This window comes from Tursiops truncatus, chromosome 9 (genome assembly GCF_011762595.2).
Source record: "Tursiops truncatus isolate mTurTru1 chromosome 9, mTurTru1.mat.Y, whole genome shotgun sequence".
NCBI classification, from domain to species: domain Eukaryota; kingdom Metazoa; phylum Chordata; class Mammalia; order Artiodactyla; family Delphinidae; genus Tursiops; species Tursiops truncatus.
The window spans coordinates 73,123,382-73,141,999 of record NC_047042.1 but is presented as its reverse complement, the minus strand read 5'-3'; the positions used below and the strand labels follow the sequence as shown (position 1 = coordinate 73,141,999).

Genomic DNA, 18,618 nt, shown 5'->3' with positions numbered 1-18,618 from the left:
AACTAATGTTTTCTCCGATATATTATGACAATCAAGATTAACCCCAAGCCAGTCAATTTCTGACATGTGATTCTGCATATATTAGCTTTGCTATCTCAGAAATGACTACCCAATTCTCTACGTCATACAGGTTGATCTTAAGCAATCATTAAGAGTAACAAAATATCCATTTTCTTTTTTTAAGTCTTTATTGAATTTGTTACAGTATTACTTCTGTTTTATCTTTTGGTTTTTTGGCCTTGAGGCATGTGGGTTCTCAGATCCCCGACCAGGGATTGAACCTGCACCCACTGTATTAGAAGGCTAAGTCTTAACTGCTGGACAGCCAGGGAAGTCCCCCATTTTCTTAAATAACTAAGCTTTAACTGTTTTCATAACCTTTTGAAATAATTAGTTTGAAAAGATTACTAGAAGTAAAGGCACAAAGTAATATGTAGGTAGCTTTCAATTCAACAAATATATTACTCTCTCAAATTCCCTTCTGGAATGAGAAAAGGTGTAAATAATTATGAGTTTTAAGACCATTTTTATTGATCTACTTTATTCAAGATAGTGTACAAATTTCTTCAAGAATATTGCTAAATGGCTAAATCTCTGTCTCTCATACATTTCTCATTGGTCATTTCTGACCTAAGTCAATCAACTCTACCAAATAACGTGAAAACTGTGAAATAAGTTTATTAAATAAATGTTCACCAGGGGACAAAAGTGTTTTTGAGGCATTTTCACCATTCATCTGGAGAGCTAATCTATGCTAGAACACAAATTTTAGTGGCAAAAAATTTTAAAAGACGTAATAAGCACTGGCTAAGAGAATCATTTTCAACTCATAAATAGATTTTGGCAAGTATAAACTGAGTTTCCCCTGATTGAGACTATTAGTGAGCAACTCTAAAGGTCCTGGACATGCAGCAATGAAATTTGCTGACAGATATATTTGAAATGCAAGCTCTGAAAGGCCTGGTCTTAGGATATATCTTTACAAGCTACCTGAGTTTCTTCAATCTCCACTGCTTTTCTTTAAATTATTATCTGTATTTAATTAGTGCTTGAACTGCCTCTAGTAATGTAATGAACCTTAACTTAGAATTCCAGGAGAAATTCTTATTAAAAGTTTTACATAAAAATGTATATGAGCTCACGAAATATGCTGAGGAGGCGAAGTAAGAGTGTCAGAGGACGCCAGCCCACCGAGGCCCTGATACTGGGGTTGGGAGACTGGGGTTCAGACTGGACGCAGCACCCTGCCTTCCAACACCACCGACAGGCGGGGAGGAGAGGCGAGGGGCCCCGGGCAGAACAAGAAGGGCGGCCCAGTTTGCCATGAATGTCCATCCGTTGTCTGACACAGCTTGGGCCTGGCCCCGGCGAGTCAGACATCACCACATCCATCGATCGACATCAAAGATAGAGAGATGTTTGCCATCTACGGTGGAACTGAAGATAAGAAAGACGATCAAAGGAAGAAGAGGACTTCAGGAAAAGCCAGTAAAGAGTGCTGAGAGGAGAAGACTGAGGCACAGAGGTGGAATCTTTCACCTGCAGTCACACAGCTGCCGTGTGGCTGACAGGGTCTTGGCACTCTGGCCAGTGTCAGGCCTGAGCCTCTGAGGTGGGAGAGCCGAGTTCAGGATATTGGTCTACCAGAGGCCTCCCAGCCCCACATAATATCAAATGGCGAAAGCTCTCCCAGGGATCTCCATCTCAACACCAACACCCAGCTCCACTCAACGACCAGCAAGTTATAGTGCTGGACATGCTATGCCAAACAACGAGCAAGACAGGAACACAACCCGACCCATTAGCTGAGAGCTGCCTAAAATCATAAGTACACAGACACCCCAAAACACACCACCAGACGTGGTCCTGCCCACCAGAAAGACAAGATCCAGCCTCATCCACCAGAACACAGGCACCAGTCCCCTCCACCAGGAAGCCTACACAACCCACTGAACCAACTTTAGCCACTGGGGACAGACACCAAAAACAACAGGAACTACAAACCTGCAGCCTGCGAAAAGGAGACCCCAAACACAGTAAGTTAAGCAAAATGAGAAGACAGAGAAATACACAGCAGATGAAGGAGCAAGATAAAAACCCACCAGACCTAACAAATGAAGAGGAAATAGGCAGTGTACCTGAAAAAGAATTCAGAGTAATGATAATAAAGATGATCCAAAATCTTGGAAATAGAATTGAGAAAATATAAGAAATGTTTAATAAGGACCTAGAAGAACTAAAGAGCAAACAAACAATGATGAACAACAAAATAAATGTAATTAAAAATTCTCTAGAAGGAATCAATAGCAGAATAATTGAGGCAAAAGAACGGATACATGACCTGGAGGATAAAATAGTGGAAATAACTACCACAGACAAAAATAAAGAAAAAAGAATGAAAAGAATTGAGAAGAGTCTCAGAGACCTCTTGGACAACAATAAATGCACCAACATTTGAATTATAGGGGTCCCAGAAGAAGAAGAGAAAAAGAAAGGGAATGAGGAAATATTTGAAGAGATTATAGTTGAAAACTTCCCTAACATGGGAAAGGAAACAGTTAATCAAGTCCAGGAAGTGCAGAGTCCCATACAGGATAAATCCAAGGAGAAACATGCCAAGACACATACTAATCAAACTATCAAAAATTAAATACAAAGAAAAAAATATTAAAAGCAGCAAGGGAAAAGGAACAAATAACATACAAGGGAATCGCCATAAGGTAGACGGCTGATCTTTCAGCAGAAACTCTGCAAGCCAGAAGGGAGTGGCAGGACATATTTAAAGTGATGAAAGGGAAAAACCTACAACCAAGATTACTCTACCCAGCGAGGATCTCATTCAGATTCGACGGAAAAATTAGAACAGTACATGATGATTAAGGGATCAATCCAAGAAGAAGATATAACAATTGTAAATATTTACGCAGCCAACATAAAAGCACCTCAATACATAAGGCAAATGCTAATAGCCATAAAAGGGGAAATCAACAGTAACACAATCATAGTAGGAGACTTTAACCCCCACTTTCACCAATGAACAGATCACCCAAAATGAAAATAAATAAGGAAACACAAGCTTTAAATGATACATTAAACAAGATAGACTTAATTGATATTTATAGGACATTCCATCCAAAAACAACAGAATACACTTCCTTCTCAAGTGCTCATGGAACATTCTCCAGGATAGACCATATCTTGGGTCACAAATCAAGCCTTGGTAAATTTAAGAAAATTAAAATCGTATCAAGTATCTTTTCTGACCACAACGCTATGAGACTAGATATCAATTAAAGGAAAACAATCTGTAAAAAATCCAAACACATAGAGGCTAAACAATACACTACTAAATAACCAAGAGATCAGTGAAGAAATCAAAGAGGGAATCAAAAAACACCTAGAGACAAATGACAATGAAAACAAGACAACCCAAAACTTATGGGATACAGCAAAAGCAGTTCTAAGAGGGAAGTTTATATCAATACAATCCTACCTCAAGAAACAAGAAACATCTCACATAAACAACCTAACCTTCCACTTAAAGCAATTAGAGAAAGAAGAACAAAAAAACCCCAAAGTTAGCAGAAGGAGAGAAATCATAAAGATCAGATCAGAAGTAAATGAAAAAAAAATGAAGGAAACAATACCAAAGATCAATAAAACTAAAAGCTGGTTCTTTGAGAAGATAAGCAAAACTGATAAACCATTAGCCAGACTCATCAAAAAAAAAAGGGGGAGAAGACACAAATCAATAGAATTAGAAATGAAAAAGGAGAAGTAACAACTGACACTGCAGAAATACAAAGGATCACGAGAGATTACTACAAGTAACTGTATGCCAATAAAATGGACAACCTGGAAGAAATGGACAAATTCTTAGAAAAGCACAACCTTCCGAGACTGAACCAGGAAGAAATAGAAAATATAAACAGACCAATCACAGGCACTGATATTGAAACTGTGATTAAAAATCTTCCAACAAACAAAAGCCCAGGACCAGATGGCTTCACAGGAAATTCTGTCAAACATTTAGAGAAGAGCTAACGACTATCCTTCTGAAACTCTTCCAAAATACAGTAGAGGGAGGAGCACTCCCAAATTCATTCTACGAGGCCACCATCACCCCGATACCAAAACCAGACAAAGATATCACAAAAAAAGAAAACTACAGGCCAATATCACTGATGAACATAGATGCAAATATCCTCAATAAAATACTAGGAAACAGAATCCAACAGCACATTAAAAGGATCACACACCACGAACAAGTGGGATTTATGTCAGGAATGCAGGGATTCTTCAATATATGCAAATCAATTAATGTAATACATCATATTAACAAATTGAAGGAGAAAAACCATATGATCGTCTCAATAGATGCAGAAAAAGCTTTTGACAAAACTCAACACCCATTTATGATAAAAACTCTACAGAAAGTGGGCATAGAGGGAACATACCTAAACACAATAAAGGCCATATATAACAAACCCACAGACAATATTGTTCTCAATGTTGAAAAATTGAAACGATTTCCACTAAGATCAGGAATAAGACAAGGTTGCCCACTCTCACCACTCTTATTCAACATAGTTTTGGAAGTTTTAGCCACAGTAATCAGAAAAGAAAAAGAAATAAAAGGAATCCAACTCAGAAAAGAAGAATCAAAACTGTCACTGTTTGCAGATGACATGACACTATACATAGAGAATCCTAGAGATGCCACCAGAAAACTACTAGAGTTAATCATTAAATCTGGTAAGGTTGCAGGATACAAAATTAATGCACTTCTGAAATCTCTTGCATTCCTATACACTAATGATGAAAAATATGAAAGAGAAATTAAGGAAACACTCCCATTTACCAGTGCAACAAAAAGAGTAAAATACCTAGGAATAAACCTACTAAAGGAGACAAAAGACCTGTATGCAGAAAACTATGAGACCCTGATGGAAAAAATTAAAGATGATACAAAAAGATGGAGAGATATACCATGTTCTTGGATTGGAAGAATCAACATTGTGAATATGACTCTACTACCCAACGCAATCTACAGATTCAGCGCAACCCCTATCAAACTACCAATGGCATTTTTCACAGAATTTGAACAAAGAATTTCACAATTTGTATGGAAACACAAAAGACCCCGAATAAGCCAAAGCAATCTTGAGAAAGAAAAACAGAGCTGGAGGAATCAGGCTCTCTGACTTCAGACTATACTACAAAGCTACCTTAATCAAGACAGTATGGTACTGCCACAGAAACAGAAATATAGATCAACGGAATAGGATGGAAAGCCCAGAGATAAACCCATGCACATATGGTCACCTTATTTTTGATAAAGGAGGCAAGAATATACAATGGAGAAAAGATGGCCCTTCAATTAAGTGGTTCTAGGAAAACTGGACAGCTACATGTGAGAGAATGAAATTAGAACACTCCCTAACACCATACACAAAAATAAACTCAAAATAGATTAAAGACCTAAATGTAAGGCCAGACACTATAAAACTCTTAGAGGAAAACATAGGCAGAACATTCTATCATGTAAATCATAGCAAGATCCTTTTTGACCCACCTCCTAGAGAAATGGAAATAAAAATAAACAAATGGGACCTAATGAAACTTCAAAGCTTTTGCACAGTAAAGGAAGCCATAAATAAGACAAAAAGACAACCCCCATAATGGGAGAAAATATTTGCAAATGAAGCAACTGACAAAGGTTTAATCTCCAAAATATATAAGCAGCTCAAGCAGCTCAATATCAAAAAAACAAACTACTCAATCCAACAATGGGTAGAAAACCTAAATAGACATTTCTCCAAAGAAGATACACAAAGTGCCAACAAACACATGAAAGGATGCTCAACATCACTAATCATTAGAGAAATGCAAATCAAAATTACACTGCGGTATCAGCTCACACCACTCAGAATGCCCATCATCAAAAAACCTACAAACAATAAATGCTGGAGAGGGTGTGGAGAAAAGGGAACCCTCTTGCACTGTTGGTGGGAATGTAAATTGATACAGTCACTATGGAGAACAGTATGGAGGTTCCTTAAAATACTAAAAATAGAACTACCATATGGCCCAGCAATCCCACTACTGGGCATGTACCCTGAAAAAACCATAATTCAAAGAGTCATGTACCACAATGTTCATTGCAGCTCTATTTACAATAGCCAGGACATGGGAGCAACCTAGGTGTGCATCGGCAGATGAATGGATAAAGAAGATGTGGCACACATATACAATGGAATATTACTCAGCCATAAAGAGAAACGAAATAGAGTTATTTGTAGTGAGGTGGATGGACGTAGAGTCTGTCATAGAGAGTGAAGTAAGTCAGAAAGAGAAAAACAAATACCGTATGCTAACACATATATATGGAATCTAAAAAAAAAAAAAAAAGGTTCTGAGGAACCTAGTGGCAGGACAGGAATAAAGACGCAAACGTAGAGAATGGACTTGAGGACACGGGGAGCGGGAAGGGTAAGCTGGGACAAAGTGAGAGAGTAGCATGGACATATATACACTACGAAATGTAAAATAGATAGCTAGTGGGAAGTAGCCACATAGCACAGGGATATCAGCTCGGTGCTCTGTAACCACCTAGAGGGGTGGGATAGGGAGGGTGGGAGGGAGACGCAAGACGGAGGAGATATGGGGATATATGTATACATATAGCTGATTCACTTTGTTATACAGCAGCAACTAACACAACATTGTAAAGTAATTATATTCCTATAAAGATGTTAAAAATGTATATGATATATATTTATCTTATATAGAGATTAAAATGACATGATTTGCAACAGGAAACCAAGTGACTATAACCAGAGTTTGTCTAAAGATCCAGTTCTATGCAAGATGCTATTAAAGTGTCTCAGGGAATTTAACCTTGACTTTGACAAGCATACTTCTAATGTGATGGAACACTCTGCACTTTTGTAAATATCTTGAAGAAGGTGAACACTGCAAACCTTTGTCTTTATGACATCTTATTTGAGAACAGGGCAAATTATCAAACAGATTTTCCCATGAACCCAAATTCAGAATGTTACTGGACCCTGAGAATCCCTTCCCTTAAGACAGGGAGAAGTTGGACACATTTTAAATCCTTGTGCATCATCAGTTCATAAGTTAAGCTGAATTAAGAAATGGCAGCAGGAAACATGATGACATGGAAAATATATCAGCAGCGTTTATCAGAAACTGTATATTTGTGAGAAAAATAGCAGTTTAGCTCCCAAATAAATCGAGATAAGTGAAATGTTCATAAATGTTAACCTAAACCAGACAATCTGAAATTTGGCTAGATTAAGAAGCTGTGGGACTTCCCTGGTGTTCCAGTGGCTGAGAATCCGTCTTGCAATGCAGGGGATGCTGGTTCCATCCCTGGTCGGGGAACTAAGATTCCCACATGCTGCGGGACAACTAAGCCTGCGCACCACAACTAGAGAGCCCGTGAACCACAACTACAGAGCCCGCGTGCCACAGCTACAGAGGCCAAGAGCTCTGGAGCCCGCGCGACACAACTAGAGAGGAGCCCGTGCACCGCAACAAAAAATCCCACATGCCGCAAATAAGACCTGACACAGCAAGTAAATAAATAAATATTTTTTTTAAAAAGAAGCTGTATAATTAACTACATTTCTCTTCTGGCCCACAGATAAAGATCAATGCAAGTTTTGAGAGGGTCTGCACTCAGGCCAATTTGCACAAATCCAAATGTTAAACAATATATGAATAGTCTCCTGTAACAATTACAACTTTCTCCCTTCCCATTTCTCCACCCCAAATTATTCTTAGGTAGGCCAGGTCTTTCCGCTTTTAATCAAAACAAATGATTCTTTAAAGAAAGAGCTACACTATGAGTTTTCATATAGTCCAATGTTTATAACTAGTATTTTCTGTCTGTTTTTAAATTTTTCAATGATTTTTTTCAAATAAGAAATGCCATTTAACTGCCTTTGCAAATGTCCATGGGACTTGGTTAGCCACGTTTTATTTCACGTAAGATTCAGCAAAGAGCTGTCTTATGATGCTTCTTTTATTAAGGCAATAGTCATTTTATCATTATTAAGGCAATATAAATTTTAAAACAAATTCCTCTATTTTAAGAAAATGTATTGATTACCCTCAGCTTTGGACCTTCTTTTTCCTTTATACTTAGCTGAAACTAGACTATGAAATAGAAAGTGATTAAGGGTAGAGATAAACAGAGACAGTGTACTTTTATAGCATTTTTCTTATTCAAAAATAAAAATCACCACAAGAAAAGAGAAGTGGGAAATGGTATTAATCCCATGGTACCTGGCACTTCCATACCAACACACATGTTTGTTGAGCTGAGTTAGCCAAATATTAGAAACCCAGATGTCAAGGAGAAGTAGGCAGATTGAGCCCTAAATATACTTGGACAAGATAATTTCCATTTTCCTAAATCTAATTACTTGAACACTGTTATGAGATCAGATCATAAACGCTGTATCTGTTACAGGAAATGAATGGAAATACTGCATGCATAGTAGTAGACAGTCAGCAAATACTAGTGAAATTGAATTAATAATAATATTCAAAAGCTTAGTCTTAGCAGGGTAAAAACTCAGTACAAATAAAATTGGGAAGTTCCATGATCATCATTGTCGAATGTATTTTTATAAAGGACTGAGATTCTCCCTTTAAAAACTGCTGTACCGGCACTAAGAATAGCATCAAGATTTATATAATGCATAAGGCTTATTCAAGGCATCCACAGAGAGTCAGCAAAGTAACAGCAACAATAAGGAGAGTATGAACTCTTCGTCGCATTAAGGAATGATGTTAAATTGGGCAGAGCGAGAATTTTAATGAAAATAAAAATGTACTCACAATAAAAAATGTCCTTAAATGAGGTTGCTTTCTGTTTTCAATCTGTTAATTTTCTACAATGTTCTGTGACATACAAAGACTGTAGTAAATCAGATCAGACAAGAGCACATTTAATCTGTAGGGTCTTCCAACATATGCAAAGTGAGGCAATTATCCATAGTGACAATGACTGAATGATCAAGACTCCTCATTAGAATAATATGCCACGTGTGTTAGAGTACCTGGTTGAAGTAATATTTCACTTTGCTCAGATCTCTGTTTCTTCCACAAAGCAGATGAGTTTATAAAGTCCCAGACAATTTTGTTACCTGAGTGGCACCATCTCTCACATGTGTACCCTTTAGAATGAAATAAATGTGTACTCAGAGGTACCCACTACCACTCATGGCCGGCTGGCAAAGGTTCTATTATATTAAAAGAGCATTGAATCAACATCAGGAATAAAATATATATACAATGCTCCTTGATGCCTATCACCTGGCTAGACAGTTATGAAATATGAACTGAGTTATTCTAGGGAGGAAAGAAAAAAGATCTAACTTAGTTCTTTAATCTCTCCCTCTTCATCCTTCAAGTCTCAGAAGTGGTACTCTCTCCTTCAAGAAGCAAACTTCTTCCCCCAGTTTGGATCGGGAAGCCCTCCCTTGTACTCCAAAGTATTGCATGTTTCCCTCATATAATCAGAGCACTTAACACTCTGTCTCCCTTCAGTAGACACAAGAGTTCAATGGGGACAAGGACTTCGACATTTTTTAAAATCATAATATTCATAAGAACCTGTATAAGGCCAAGTCCATGTTAGAGAGTTAGGAAATGTTTACTGAGGTGATGAAGAGACCAAGCTAGGAAATTATATTCGTCCCTCTTCTTTCATGAGTAGAGAAATTACAGGCCATGTATGCCCTCATTCATTCATTCACTGAGTTTCAGTGATATAGTAGACACTATGCAAAATGCTAGAGATATTACAGTAAAGCAGTAAGCTTAAAAATTTCAGTACAATTTAATAAATGTTGCTAAAGGTAAAAATATATGAGTCAACAAAGGTGGAGAAATATTGTACAGCTTCTCAGAGAGGGCTTCCCAGGAGGTCACATTTGAGTTGGGTTGTGAAAGATGAGCAAGCACGGAGGAGGGAAGACAGACTTCTGGGCAGAGGGTCATGAGAAAACATGGCCCGTTCAAGAAATGACAGAAACCAAGGTTGGCAAGATAGAAGCAGCTTATGCTGTGCTAAGTAATCTGGAATCTGGGCTTTATCTTTAGTGGAATGGGAACCAACCAAGACTTTTAAGCAGAGGAGTGATGTTATCAGATCTAGTTAGACATAAGGTTCTACAATTAGCATGGAAGAGAATGGATACATTTAATGAAGTTTGAGGGACTAAGGACAAGGAGGTGGAGACTCAGGTGGGAACCACTGACCTAAATGATCATTAGCTAAATCAAATGGAAGAGAAAGTAAAATTAAACAAGATGAACATTTCCTTTCCCTGGGATGCTTATACTCTACTTCTCTTGTAGAAGTTGTCAAATTCTTGGGAAAATAAATCGTACTTTTCTTTGAAGTCTAATCTTTAAATAACAACATTCTTATTGTCTTATAGTCATAATAATTTAGTAAGAGTAAGTAAATAATGTTGCAGACTGAAGGACTTTCCATACCTGAGACGCTTTGCCTGTTGGAATCTGAGTCCCCACTACTGGAGTTAGAACTGTTGGAGGAGTTGTTGTCAACCCCTCCCAGAAGGGGGCGCAAGTGGCTTACTGAGACTTGTTCAATGAATGATGTTCCATATTTGCGAAAATACCACCATTCAAATATCTAGAACAGAAAGATAGTAAGCGTGATTAGGGTCCTTGTTACCAGCTATGATTTTGTACATGCCCATAACTGTGTTGCACTTACTAATTATACCCACCTTAAACACTGGTTTAAACATTTTTATTCCAAAAAAATGGTTTATTTCTAAAAATTAAGAAGTTTGATAAAAGTAAATACCAATTACATTTTAACTTCTCAATGATGTTTTTTCCACTTAATACTGGTTTTTAAGGAAAATTTATAGCTACAATCCTGGTGAAAGAACATTGTTAAGAGCTGCTCATTATTTTCCTCCAAATTTACATAATATTCTGATAATAAAATCACCATAGCTAAAAAACAATTCCAGAAATGAATACCAACAAGCCAGTTTTAGAAGTATGGCTTATGAAATATTCCAATTCTTGGCATCTTATATTCTGATAAAGTCATAACTGTATACATTTTTAAGATAGTAAAATTCTGTTTTAAAAAAAGCATCTCCCTAGAGAAATCCGGCTTTACAGAAAGAATAAAAGCCATCCTATTTCATGTATCGAGGGCACCCAACTGCTGAGAGATTCAGTAGCATCCCACCTGCTGAGTGTGCTTTGTAAATGCTAGCATCTGTTGTACACCATTAATGTTTCCTAGCTCACAAGCTTACCAGTTGTTATGTGCTGTTTGCAAGGAAGAAAAGAAATAACTTTCATTAATAGAAGGAAAGAAGCACCGAAGCTCACATGACTAGACTGAAATCAGGGCTCCTGAGCATGGGGAAAGCCAGCCACCTCCCCCAATCTTTTTACCTGCCCCTACCCCCAAAGCCCCTCTGAGCACTTTCCCACCACTGTTTGAAGCTGCTCTCCCCACATCCTTTCCTTGGCTTCCCTGATTTGAGATTTGTTCCTTAAGCAGTCACAAATCACTACACAGAAGAAATTTAAGAATCAACTATATCCCAGAGTCTCCTAGGATAACTATACTATATTTTTGTAATAGAATATGGAAATAACATAGACTTAATTACCTTTATCCTTACTTATTTCATAAAAACAAGATTTTGTTATCTTCTGTGGAATGGACTTCGGGCTATCATTTAAAAATTGATATTTTGCTCTACCAAAAATTTCTTTAAAAGGACAGAAAGAACATCTACAAATGACCAGAAGGAACTGTTAATCAAACCAAATGTTTGCAATCCTATAACAGGAAAACTCGATTTAACTCCAAGGGGTTATTCCTTTTGACTATATGAATTTTCACATGTTAAAACATTTAAGTAATTTGACTGAGAAGACAGGGAGAATACAATATGAAAGCTAAGAACGGATAGGACCAGTCTGTAACATCTGGAATGCTAGGAATAAAAGATCTTGCTTGAAGAAAGCAGAAAGTTCAAGAATGGCAAATTTACTGACCATGGATCTAGAAGGGAATTTGTAACCTCAAGTGAGTTATTTAATCTATTTTAACATCAGTTTTTTCAACTGTAAAGTGGAAATCATATTTGTTATTTACCCTTGAGGGTCCTCAATTTCACACTCATGTAAAACATCTAGATTCAAACCCCACGTAAAAGACCTAGTTCAGTGCCTTCTGCATAGTTGGTTCCCAAAAGCAATAGCAAAGCTATCATTTATTACATCGATGCTGTACATAGTCAGCACACCTCACATACTGCTGTGGTGCATCCCTCTTCTTGCTGGTCTACAATTCAGGATAGTACAGCATCTTGCTACTAAATGGTTGGCTGAGAGCCGTGGTAATCATTGTGAAAAAGGAGACAGCTCACCATTTGGTCCTGACCACCCAAAAAAGATTCATGGCTTTGCCTTTATTAGAAGAGATGGAAGGCTCCAAAGGACCCAGAACAATGGTCACAGAACTGGCAATGGCTCTCAAACACTTGTGGGGTAGAGTTTTCTTTGCCCCAAGTCTTTACTCTGCTTTCTATTTTATGCTGTTAAGGCATCTGCCAGTCCTTCATTCATTCATTTACACAGCACTAAATGCTCCAATCCAGGCATGGGCTGTGCTCCAGGGGCACAGAACACAGATGTAGCCCCTGCTACTACCAGTGCATGCCACAGACCCACAATGCCTCTCACAAGTTGCTCCCATTCACCCCCCGCCCAAAAGAAACCACTTTGGGACTCTTTCAGATTTCTCAGTTTCTCCAGCAGAATCGGAGAACGTCAGCACTAAAAGAGACCCTAAAGGACCCTGAACAGTTTCATTTAGAGATGAGGAATGAGGGCTACATGTCAAGGTGTGGTGACCTGACCAGAGTCACATAGCTAATGAAGTAGCTGTTCAGCCTGAAGCCCCAGCTCTTGAGCCACTAATCTTACTAGGGCCCTAAAACAAGACATCTTTTTATAACTCTCTTGCTCATTTAAACAGACAGATGTAGCCTATCGCTTCCCTTTTAAAATCTTCACTTTCAAATGCCCTCCAACTCCACTGTCTCTTTTTGCTTTCTTAGCTATCAAAACTAATCCAGAAGTAGTCTATCAAATGGGACTGGATAATACATCCTAAGGTATAAATGATTCATATTAATGGGGTATTTGCATTATAACAGGAGACAGACCTTCCACCCAGTATTTCTAATGCAAAAATAACAGACCTCAGTAAAGACTGGGTTATTCATGCAGCTGCTTGGGAGGCAAAGGAGGGTCTTCTCAAGCCTGACCTATCAGAGCAGTAGATGGCTTCTTTCCTAACACAGTCCTTTATACTAGTGTCCACAATGCCCTGGGGCTGACACTCTAATATGAATTAAATGAACAACTACTAAAACGAAGTAGGAAAGGACTTGAAGCCTTCTTAAACTTCAAACCAAATCTTCTAATCTGGGGTCTTAGCATAATAATCTGTCCCATATCCTGAAACATGACAGGATTTGGGCCAGAACCTCACAGTATTTTTAAAGAGCTGCACAGATCCAAATGGGCAGATGGTGTTATTTAACACGCACATATTTGGTGTCACTTTGAATTATTCTCCCTGGTGCATAACCTACAGTGTAAATAGCAAAGCTCTCATAAACAAATTTAGATTTTAAAACTAGCCCTTAGACATGCTAGTAGCTTAATGGAGTTGCCACAGTGGAACAAAACAGTTTTTAATCTGACAAATAACCATAAAATTAAAACATAAATTTACACATTTCACAGTTTTTAGAAGTGTAATCTCTCTACCCTAAGAATCATACAGATCAAGTAAGATGAGAACTAAAAAGCATCAAGTAGGTTTGTCATTCAGGAAGTCAACAATGACCCTACCATCTAGCTGAAAGGTAAAGGCCCTAAAATATTTCATAATAGCTGAGTTGTACGTCTTGGTTGGTACTCTTGATTCTCTGGGGCTCAGTTGCATAATGTGTAAAATAAGGTCACTCAGTTAATGTTGGATGGGTGGATGGATGGATGGATGGATGGATGGATGGATGGAAGGATGGATGGTTTAAAGACTGAATGGATAGATGGCTAAAAGGTCGAACGGATGGATGATAAGGGCTGGCCTGGTGATTTAATGGGATATTGTTTAAAACCAATGAAAGGTTTTGTGTACATTTTGTTTGTTATAAAAAAAAGAGAGACCTATACCTATTTGTGGAAGAGGAAAGAATCTAGTAGAAAGAGAGAAACCGAAGTGCAAAAGCGTACAAATGACCAAGAGACATGACACCAGGAGCCCAGGAAGAACATTTACCCTGCCTTAAAAAGGTACCTTACCATTTCTTGCTCTAAAGACGAAAGGGAAGCAGGAATGAACAGAAGAATACATTCTATTTTGGAAAGTAGGGTGTGAGATGAGCTGTTTTACAGGTAAGAAGGCAACAAATGAATAAAATGTAGATGACACTGATCTCAGTGGAGATGCAGGTAAGGGTTATTATCTGAGAATAAAGGAAGCAGGGATGGAATTGGGAATGTGAGGGTCAAAGAAATGGTTTGGATCTATACCTTGCAGGACAGAAGGGCCATACGCTATACTCAGGACCCAGATCATATTTAAAACAAAGATTCATTTGTCAAGAACGCAGTTACCTAGCCTCGTAACCCTCTCCATTACTATATGACAGAAGCAGAGGGGATGATCAAGGAGCAATGGGGCTGTGGGCTGGGAGTGGAGATCCAGGTTTGCAGCTGGCCTAAGGGTGTAAATTTATCTCATCTTCACCTGCAGGGAAGGAACAAAAATCTGGCAAAGGGTTAACAAACAAGGCGCTTCCATCTGTCTAACAGACCTAAAAGCTGAACCTTTCATAAAGATGCCTAGATTCTTCCTATCCAACAAGACCTCCCCTTCTTGAATTGCATGTTCTATATATAAAACACTTCTCTCTCCTGTATCCTATAACATACTCAAAACTGCTTCAAGATTTCCACATAGCAGCACCATTGTAATTCCACAATGTAATTCCATTAAACCCATGGGAAACACAAAGGTGTCACAGCCTGAAACTGGCTATGTGTTTCCCAAGGATTAAAGTAGATGATGATATCACAGGATAGATACAGCAGTGGTGGAGACTGAAGAGGAAATACGAAACTCTGGCAGTCTACTCCCAAATAGACTGCCAAATTGACACCTGCTCTAAGTCTTGAAATATTATCTAGTGGTAAACAGTTTTTTGACAAGAGGGGATCTTCTAGGCTTGAAGATAAACCAAGGCAAATGGCATGGGTTATAGTAATATCCATAACATTTTTAGTTTCCTGTTAGAATTTGCAAGTATACCCTTTCCTCCATACCACTGACCCTTTCAAAGTCCCTTGCAATTCCGCATGACAGAACTTCCTCCCTCCCTCCCTCCCCCTTCCTTCCTTCCCTTTTTTTCTCTCTCCTTCTTTCTTCCTTTTTTCTTTCTTTCTTTCCTTTCTTTCTCTTTCTTTCTTTCCTTTTCTTCCTTCCTTCCTTCCTTCCTTTCTTTCTTTTTTTCTTTCCTTCCTTCCTTCTTTCCTTTTTCTTTCTTTCTTTCTTTCTCTCCCCCACCCCTCTCTCTCTGCCCCTCCCACCCCTTTCTTTCCTCCTGGCTCCTGCTTGTTTTGTTTAGGAATACCGAAGAGCTATAGAGTGGGTCTTGGCCTCCTGCCGCCTTGGGCCCAGCCAATCACCCCTCAGTCATCTGTTCCCCTAAGTAGTTCAGGGGGACTGTGTAAAGAACTGCTCTTCATGTCCTTCCACCCCCTTTCCTGGCCACCTATTGCCAAGGCTTTAAGAAAAGAGAGGAGACAGAGAAGTGAGATTCTCTTCAAGGTCAACAGCCAGTGATCCATGCCCACCTCAGTGTCTGCGTGTTCACAGGATGAGATTTTCCACTGTAGCATTAATGACTATGGCCTGGACGGGAGGGCCACTCTCCTGGGGTGAAGTCATGGGGACCACTGACAAGTGGGAAATGCCAGCCTGTGCCATGGCGCCCCAAGCTCTGTCAGCTCCTCCTGGGTGGCAGCTTTCCTCTAGGCCCTTGCCCTAGAGATTCTGATTCAGTTGGTCTGGGGTGGTACTCAGAATCCATCACTTTAAACAAGCTCCCCAGATAATTCTGATACAGTCAGTTAATTCATTCACTCACTGGATCTGTGTGCATTCAACAAATATTTCTTAAGAGTCTACCCAAACATTATACAGTTGAACACAAAAACACAGATATGTTCCCAGCCTTTGTGAAGCTTCCATCACAGAGAGGATAAGACCATAAATGTCACAAATGAAATTATAAATTGTGTTAAGTGATGGTCCATGTTCTAGACTGACCAAATCTGACCTAATCCATGGCTGATTGGAAAAAGAAAAAATGTTCCCTCCAGAGACATTTGTAGTCTCCCTCCCTCCCCCTTTCCTTTCTCTTTCTTTCTTTTTCTTTTCCTTCTCTCTTTATCTACCTGACCCATTTCTACGGGTCTGTTCAAAGGAATACATCAACCACTAGACAATGCTGCTACCCATCTTCCTAGTCAACATGTTTATGAGAGGCAGAATGATGCTGGGACAAAGCAGTGGAAATTTAAATTCGAGCCTTCCCTATACCTTGCCTAGCAAGGTGACCTAGGCAAGTCAGAAGCTTTCTGGGTGCCTGTTCCTTAGGTCTTTGCTGGCTTAAACTGGATGGCTTCTGAGGGTTCCTTCCTCCAGCCCTGCAACTGCATGATTTTCGGGTCAAGTGGAGGTCAAGTTCTTTAGATGAATGAAAAGGAGTTGAAAGGAGCCACAACAATCTTCTAGTCCCACTCCCTTACTTTTGAACAGGAGGGGATAGAGGGCATGGTCAGACAGACCCAAATGCAAATCTCACCATCTGTCTGCTATATATCCTTGGGCAATTTATTTAAATTTTGTGTCTGTTTATACTCAGAGCATAGAGGCATTGGTTATATCAACCACTTAGAATTTCAATGAAATCAGAATTAGAATTCACTTAGAATTAAATGAAATAATACATTCAAAGTGCTCAGAACAGTACCTGGCATAGAGTGGAAACACAATAAAAGGACCTTTCATTACAACTGATTCCTATCTAATTGTCATCTCTTCTACTGCTTTTCTGAAAACAATTGTTTTACGCCTAATCCCTGAATTAATTCTTTTATTTACTATTTTAATTTTCTTTTTTCTTTTTTTTTTTAAATTTATTTATTTTATTTTTGGCTGCATTGGGTCTTTGTTGCTGTGTTCGGGCTTCCTCTAGTTGCGGCGAGCGGGGGCTACTCTTCCTTGTGGTGCGCAGGCTTCTCATTGTGGTGGCTCCTCTTGTTGTGGAGCACGGGCTCTAGGCGCGCGGGCTTCAGTAGTTGTAGCTCGCAGCTTCTAGAGCGCAGGCTCAGTAGTTGTGGTGTATGGGCTTAGTTGCTCTGCGGCATGTGGGATCTTCCTGGACCAGGGCTTGAACCCGTGTTCCATGCATTGGCAGGCGGATTCTTAACCACTGTGCCACCAGGGAAGCCCTAATATTCTATTTTTATTCTTGATTCTCATTTTTAAAAATATTGCTTTGGCTGCCTTTTCCCATATCTCTGTATTTAACATGAATGTGTAACACGTAGGTGTAGGAGCATGTCTATACACATGTTAATGGGGACACAGGGATCTAAGTATAAATGTCAATACAGCAGCATTTTCTCCATTCTACCAACATTTTGAGAAAATTAAGGGGAGCATTTTCTCCACATATCCACCTTACCATTCTCAAGAGCAAAAACAAAACTCAGAAATTTTTTCCACAGAAATAAACATTGCCCACAGAGGCTACATCAAGCAGACTGGGCATGTCCTTCCCACAGCAGATAAAAGACTAAATTGGTGGGTTTGGACTGTGACAACAGGTGCAGTTCCTGTGGCTGGAACTGGGCTGAGATGAGAAAGCTTGTGCCAAGTGGCCAGACGGGGCAGCTGGAAGTTAAGCAAGGGAAGGAGGTGCCTGGAGGGGATATGGGCCCAGGAACCGTAAGGGAAGAATGACAAGTAGGTGGCATAACAAACTCATTGCTGGCTTTCAACTTGTGAAATTAAGAACTAGCAGTGATATCTAGTAAAATACACACTTCTGAGTCCTCACTTATTTTTAAACATGTTAGTGTAAAAGCAGCATTTGCCAAACACATTTTATTTCTATGTACGTTTGTTCAGTTAACTGATGTTTCCTTCATAGGGGAAATAGCGGGGGGGGGGGGGTTGTTTGTTTGTGTTTACCTCTCTTCGCCTAAGACATTACATTGCATGATCATTTCAGTCTCCAGCATAGAAATACTGAGGTCCCCAAACAAATTCCTCAGGGCCAGCCCTGCACTTTCAGTATTCACCGCCTGGCTCCCTTGACATTGCTTAGGGGAGAGTAGTTAGGTAATTATCTCTCTGATGCCAGGAAACAAACCACTAAGCAGTTCTATGCACACAGCTATTCTGCAAAGCACCTGACTCTTGACCTC

General features: G+C 39.1%; 1 protein-coding gene across 13 annotated transcripts in view; it reads right to left on the bottom strand.

Moving 5' to 3' along the window:
* The window catches only part of ST7 (suppression of tumorigenicity 7), a 254,687-nt gene that overhangs the window by 99,108 nt on the left and 136,961 nt on the right, over positions 1–18,618 (bottom strand). For 9 of the 13 annotated variants that reach the window (XM_033863176.2, XM_019924932.3, XM_019924941.3 and 6 more), the window contains one exon: positions 10,540–10,699. The exons of the other annotated variants lie outside the window; for them this stretch is intronic. In XM_033863176.2, the coding sequence (XP_033719067.1) occupies positions 10,540–10,699 (160 nt within the window). The remainder of the gene's footprint in view (positions 1–10,539; positions 10,700–18,618) is intronic. 13 annotated transcript variants of the gene reach the window in all.